We start from the raw sequence: 7,072 nt of genomic DNA, 5'->3' as shown, positions 1-7,072 counted from the left end.
GGTAATCCCTCTGACTGAAAAACAAATCAATACAAGCTGCACGTTCTCCGATAACTCATCTTGTCTTTGCCTGGTGGAAAAGTCAAGGAAACAATCTGCATTTTTCTCATTCCGACAGCAGCACACGGGCCACACACACACACACACACACACACACACACACACACACACACACACACACACACACACACACACACACACACACACACACACACACACACACACACACACACACACACACACGCCCCGTTGCCCACTTGGAACAGCTCCATCTCTCATTCACAGTGCTAGTGTCTCAGCTCTCCCCACTCGACTCACCTTGTTTGCTCCACTTAAAAATATGAGACGGCATTCTGGCCTAAAGTAAAATTAAGTAATATTGTGCTTCCTCTTTCCATTGCACCATAGTATGATCTGGCGTAACATTTTTCCAGAATGCCCAGAAAACGGAACAATTGCTGTTTGGAAATGTGCCGTATTTTAGGAGAATGAACAGGGAAAGGCAAGAGATACAGACAAGTCCATATGAAAGCAATACTAAGTGGAGAAGTGCCAAGTTCCTACCAAAGTGCTGCTAACGTAACACATTTAGTACATTTGTTGCTGTATTGTTGTTGTATACATTATTAAAACACAGGGCAGCCTATTTAGTCTTGTTATTTTAATAACCCTGTTTGGATGTGTCTGTGCTGGTGTGAATACCCCTTTGGGAAGTAGATAATCACCATACTGTACCTCAAGACGGCTATAAAATACAGTTTTCAATCATGAGAGACTACTATATCAAACGCAGTTAAGTTGATCTTTTATTCAAAATCCCATTTTCATATGCCCTCAAATTATGTTGCTTTTCTCAGTGGTATCAACATAGTATTGAATATTTAATTTATACATTTATTTTGTAGATTACACAAGGCAGAACACATACTGTATATGTGGCATAGGTTATTGCATGTGCATGAATGCTAATGTTCCATTAAAAACAGCCAATGCAATAATTATGATTATGTGAACAGTGGCCAAACTACTTCTGCGTGGTTGGTTATTCAGAATGATATATATAATATATTGTTTCTAATTATTTATATATATATATATATATATATATATATATATATATATATATATATATATATATATATATATATATATATATATATATATATATATATATACATATATATATATATATATATATATACATATATATATATAAAATAACAAAATATTAAATAAATCACTCTGTCCCTACAGTATGGGACCATGATGATGAAGCAACATTTTTCAGTGAAGTATCACCTTAATTTAAGACCTGAGGCGATTCTTAAAAATGTTTTCTAAATCCTAACAGTTTTTTGAAAAAAAATCCCCCCCCAAAAAAATAAATAAATATTTTTTCAAAAATAGCAGATCTACAAGCTCATAGCGCGGCACTCGGTGCCGTGCTATGAGCTTGTATATCTGCTATTTTTGAATAGCCAAAGAAATCTAAAGTGACACAGATGCGTTCCAGGTCTTAATGGGTTAAGTTGGCCTGCCAATATGAGATACAATAGATATATTTATTGGCAGCTGTTCCTTTACGGTCATGGTCCACCTTGAAATATGTTGGCAAAATTAGAGTATATACCCACATCTCCAGACAGGTGACTAGAGAGCCAAGGCACACCTGGACTCAGAAAGCTGCAGGAAAAAAATAATAAGATTCTGCTCTTTATTTAGCAGTGAGCACAGAAATAAGTTCATACCTACCACACTGTATGCTTTTGGGGTGGTCTCTGACAGGCCATTATGAGTTGCATTGGTTATTGCTATGTTGCATGTTTGTCCAGTACCCTTTATGTTGGGGACAGGTAATCATTTTTGAATATTATTATTTCTAGTAAACAGACATGTGGGTGGGACTGTGGGACATTCCTGCTAAGTAAATGCTAGGGGAAGATGCTGATATACCCAGTGCTGTTGTGTGCCTTTTGTGGATTGGTAGGGAGAGGAGGTTCAGGGAGAGGAGGTTCAGGACCCTGGACAGTGCCAGAGAAGACTGTGGCTATAGGGCTAGGCATGGTGTGGAAAGGGAGAGAACGTGCACACCCCTGCCACCTACTGGTTGCTTTAAAATATTTGAATCACTGGAATCCTGAAATTGTCATTTTGTGACGGTTTAAACACATAAGCTGTAAATAAAATGAGGTATTATAATATGTTGCAGACAGTTTAGATTAAATACAATTAAACAGGTTTGAATCTCAGATAAATCTCGAGTGAAAGGGAAAATATGAAAATGGCTCGGTAGCAAAATACTACAGTTCAGGCGTTTGCACGTTTATTTTGACCCATCCCTACTAAGAACAAGACAGAATCTAATTATGGCATGACTTCCATGTTGATGTTGGACTTCAGTCATCTATGACCTCAGTACTGTGATGTCAGTCATCTCCATATTAGGGCAACGTTTCAGCTCAATCTGACCTCCATTGAGTTGCAGCTTAAAACTAAAGTACTTGTAACACTCAGCCATTGCGGGAAGGATGGAGCTGGCACCGTTCAGACCGTGGCATGATTTCTTCCAGGGATCGGGCCGATTTGCCAAACCAGACTTTGGGGATCTAACAAAATGGAACAACAGAGTGATCAACAATCTGCTTTATTATCAGACCAATTATTTTGCCCTGGCCATCGTGGTTTTCCTCATCGTCGGGTTCCTAAACCCTCTGGGCATGTTTCTGGGAGGATCGGTGGTGACCCTTGTCTTCATGGGCCCCGTGTGGGCAGGAAAGAACAAGGCCATGATTAAGAACTTCATAAAGAAGAACCCAACTCTGTTCATCGTCGGGGTCATGGGAGCCAGCTACTTTCTTTTGTCCTTGTGTGGTGGGGTCATGATCTTCATCTTTGGACTCACCTTACCTTTGTTGTTGATCCTGGTCCATGCCTCTCTGAGACTGCGCAACATGAAGAACAGACTGGAGAACAAGATCGAGGGTGTGGGACTGAAGAGGTCCCCCATGGGCATCGTCCTGGACCTCCTGGACCAGCAGGAGGAGAAAATCCAGGATTTCATAGACAGCTAAAGGTAAGAGGATGTGAGGAAGGTTCAGGGTCAACGGCCAGATGCAATATGGTTTGCTTTTACTGTCATCCAGTGTCAATTTCTATCGTATTGTTGTTTGCATTCTCTGTATTTATCATCCAGATCTGATTAATACAGAATTTATATTGAATATAAATTGTGCTGTAAGATGTTCCTTTTTCATTTTATGTATCTAAAATATATATAATCTAAGCTTTGTGCGACAAGTCTCGAATGACAGTATCTTAATTGAGCATTCATACTGTCTGCAACTTGCCGACAGCGGTGCCACAAAATGTGAACAAGGAAGTGAATGTAGTCTGGTTTATCTCCATGGTAACGGAGCTTACTTCATCATCCCAACCAACCAGAGTATGTGACATTTTATGATGGGTGTGGACGGGATGGGTGTGTGACGATGTGACGTAACTTTTACGTCATATCCTTCGGGCAACACGTCGTTCAACACTTGTCGCGCAAAGCATAAATTGACCTTCACTGACGAGACGTTAGGAGGCACTCCATCGGTTTGAGGATTCCTGTGTTCTCTGTTCCCACACATATTCATTGCCAAGCTGCATTTACTCACTGAGTGTGTAAATTGTTCAGCAGTAAATCATCGCTTAGAAAGACAGTGTGTAATTCAGTATAATTACAGTTATAAAAAGTAAAAGAATATTTACTTGACCTACTGGCGGTGTGCACAATACATTTGGCGCTGATCAGTCCAGTTGTTTGCGAAGTTATCCGCGGACACGCGCACACACACACACACACACACACACACACACACACACCTACAGTGCCACGCCTTAAAACAACAGCGAGCCCGGTGGCACTCAAAGCAAGAGAAAGCGACCCAATAAGGCTTTTCATTGACTTACAAAGTAACATTTTAATGAATGGTTTGGACAGGACATGGCATCGTTCATTACAGAAGTGCTGACTAGCTCTGGGAAACTAGAGAAAGAAGACATATCCACTAAAATAGCCAAATTGTCACGTAAGGTGGTGGATACAAAGGAAGACATATGTGACATGATAAACAAGAGATATGATGAATTCCTTCCTAGTCTACAAGGGGCTGAGGAGCTCATGGGGCAAGTCAATCATGTTTCCAAAGAAATTGATGTTCTTAAAAATTGCATCGAGACTGAGGTGCTGCAGAACGTCCATGTGAACGTGGCTGAGTATGAGAAGCTCAAGCAGCAGCTGCAGAGAAACACTGTCATTATCACAATGCTGGGAGATCTAAAAGAGTTTCACCATGCAATGGAAGATTTTGGCAAAGCCCTACTGGAGAAGAACCATGTGAAAGCAGCCAAACAGTTAGAAAGGGCAAGAGCCAGTGTGGATTCTCTGAAGACGTGGAAGAGTTCAGAGCTGCCCCTGCTGCGATCACTTAGCTCTGAGTTAATTGTCCAGAGAGAGAATTTCATTTACCAGCTGGGGGACGAGTGGAAGAGATTAGTCATGTGGAAACTGCCCTCCTCCAAGGAGTCGATGGAAATGAAGTACTTTGTGAAGACAGAGCTACATCTGACTCTGGGATGCAGTAAGGATGAAGAGCAGAGACCTCCTGCTCTGCTCTGCTCTCTTGTTCAAGCTCTTGCAATCCAGGGAGTCCTTCATCACCAGATGAAACCTTTCACTCAGGTTCTGTTGAAGAACATTCTGAAGCCACTGATAATGTACCCCACCCTGTTTGTGAGTGTATTGGAGCAACAGGGTGAAGGTACTATCTTGGCCTTACAAAGTTTGGAGGAAAGCCATATGGAGCACCCAAGTCCTTCGCAAGTCTACACCAAGCTCCTGATAGTGCTCAGAACACTGTACTCATACCTGCTAAATGTATCAGTTGGTGAGAGGAAGCTGTCAGGAATCTTGGGTGATCTGATCTGGGAGGAAATGTCCCACTGCATCATCCACAAGTGTCTCCTTTACTCCATCCCAACCAACAGCAGCCAGCTGGAGAAATACAATACAGTGATCAAGGAGACGGAGGAGTTTGAGAAGTCCCTTAAGGAGATGCAGTACCTGCAAGGTGATTCCACAGAACTGCTTAAGTATGCAAGAGATGTCAACTCTCACTTTGCCAGCAAGAAGTGCAAGGACGTCATTGTGGCCGCACGCAAACTCATGATCTCCAACATGCACAACACTGTCAGAATCACACCGGATTCCAAGCCTGCCCTTCCCGAGCTACCGAATCCAGGTTCAGGCAACAAAACCAAGCAGGAGAAGACCCCTCCCGGGGATGAGATGAGCCTGGACTATGACAAGCAACTGGCAGCCAGAACCATGTGTCTGCCAGCCTGTTACATCAGCGAGTTTGTCCAGCAACTAATGGAGTTGGCCCTGAACACTCTGTGTGAAGCTGTAGAAAGCTCTCCACCTTGTGCCACACAACTCTTTTTCACCGTGAGAAACATATTCCAGCTGTTCTACGACGTCGTTCCAGCGTATCATAAAGAAAACCTGCTCAAGTTCCCCCACCTGGCAGCCATCCAGCACAACAACTGCATGTACCTAGCCCACCATTTACTCACACTGGGCCATCAGTTCAGGCCCCATCTGCATGCTCTCAGCAAAGGAGTTGTCACTTTTGTCGACATGGTACCCGGTTTCAGGAAACTGGGCGCCCAGTGCTTCCTAGCCCAGATCAATGTCCAAAAGGCTGAGATCCTTGAGAGACTATCCACTGCTCGTAACTTCTCCAATCTGGATGACGAGGGCAATTACACAGCAGCCAGCAAGGCAGTCAGACAGGTTCTTCATCAGTTGAAACAACTGGGCACAGTGTGGCAGGATGTCCTACCTGCCAACATCTACTGTAAAGCTATGGGTAGTCTCCTCAACACCATCATCTCAGAAGTCATCGCTAAACTTACGATGCTAGAGGATATCTCATCCGAAGATGGAGAGCACCTCCACACACTGTGTCAAACCATCATTGAGGAAGGTCCCCTGGGTTTCATTCCACTGGCTGAGGAGATCAGGAACAAGAAATACCAGGAGGAAGTGCTCATCTACGTCAAGAAGTGGATTACCTTCAAGGAGCTGGTTATCGTGCTGAGGGCCAGCCTCCAGGAGATTGTCGACAGGTGGGCAGAAGGCAAAGGGCCTCTGGCTTTGGAGTTCTCCAGTTCCGAGATGAAGAGCCTGATCCGAGCCTTGTTTCAGAACACCGAGAGACGAGCTGTTGCTTTAGCCAAAATCAAATAGCCCCTTTTCTTTAAAAAACAATAAGGAATATACTGTCTCTTTTAATCTTGAGGAGATCCCACATCCTTTTTTTTCCTGCACAGTTGCTCCTTGCTGGTTCGTCAATAGTTCGTCAATAGATCCTCACGAATGTGCTATACCCATGTTAATGCTATGAACTGTAAGGCCCCGTTTACATCAAGATTTGCTATACGGCAAAACAACGTCTGCTTTTTTATGGCTCTGTGTTCTGTTATTTTACAGGTCTGTTAGGTTTACAGGTAAATACAATCTGGCAAAATCCTAACTGTCTTAACCGTGTTGCTATGAAACAAGCTTTCCACTCTCGCAAAGGACAAAGGCTAATTGAAACATAGTACATTGTTTTCCGCATAGCAAATCTCACTGGACACTAGGCCCTTATAATGACTATAGTAATTTCCCTTGATCCAAGCTGCAATTTCTTCTACAGCTTCTATTTTGACGAATAATATTAATAAAATTCACAGAGCTTTTAGAATATTCATAATAAAAATATCACCTCTCCCCCCAAAAATAATTATAATATTGAATTAATAATTTTAAAACAATTATGAACCAGAGGAAAGTCCTATTTATCTAAGTAAGATCAGATGTCTGTTTGGTTCACAAGGCTTGTGAACAAAAAGCATAACTGGACGGTATTTTATTTTACTTGTACAAGCACGTAGTAACATTGTGAACATTGTTTCTTGTTGTCAACAAGAAAGGTGCAGTATAATGAAGATTAAACAACAAGCAGTGAGCCTACTAAAATCT

The 7,072-nt window shown here is 42.2% G+C and overlaps 2 protein-coding genes across 2 annotated transcripts; both read left to right on the top strand.

Moving 5' to 3' along the window:
- Positions 1-2,528: 2,528 nt before the first annotated feature.
- On the top strand, positions 2,529-3,071 carry LOC308087004 (PRA1 family protein 3-like; the record flags this gene model as incomplete). The annotated part of the gene is made up of 1 exon (XM_080430644.1): positions 2,529-3,071. One exon carries the CDS (start codon positions 2,529-2,531, stop codon positions 3,069-3,071), a length of 543 nt encoding a protein of 180 aa, XP_080286770.1.
- Positions 3,072-3,988: 917 nt separating this feature from the next.
- LOC308087374 (centromere/kinetochore protein zw10 homolog) lies at positions 3,989-6,295 on the top strand (the record flags this gene model as incomplete). Its single annotated transcript, XM_080431167.1, has 1 exon — positions 3,989-6,295. The coding sequence occupies one exon, from the start codon at positions 3,989-3,991 to the stop codon at positions 6,293-6,295; it is 2,307 nt and encodes a 768-aa protein (XP_080287293.1).
- Between the last annotated feature and the right edge of the window lie 777 nt (positions 6,296-7,072).

Source organism: Gymnoscopelus braueri (assembly GCF_963280865.1).
Source record: "Gymnoscopelus braueri genome assembly, chromosome: 6".
NCBI lineage: Eukaryota > Metazoa > Chordata > Actinopteri > Myctophiformes > Myctophidae > Gymnoscopelus > Gymnoscopelus braueri.
Note: the sequence above shows the minus strand (reverse complement) of the source record. Positions and strands in the feature narration are given on the sequence as shown.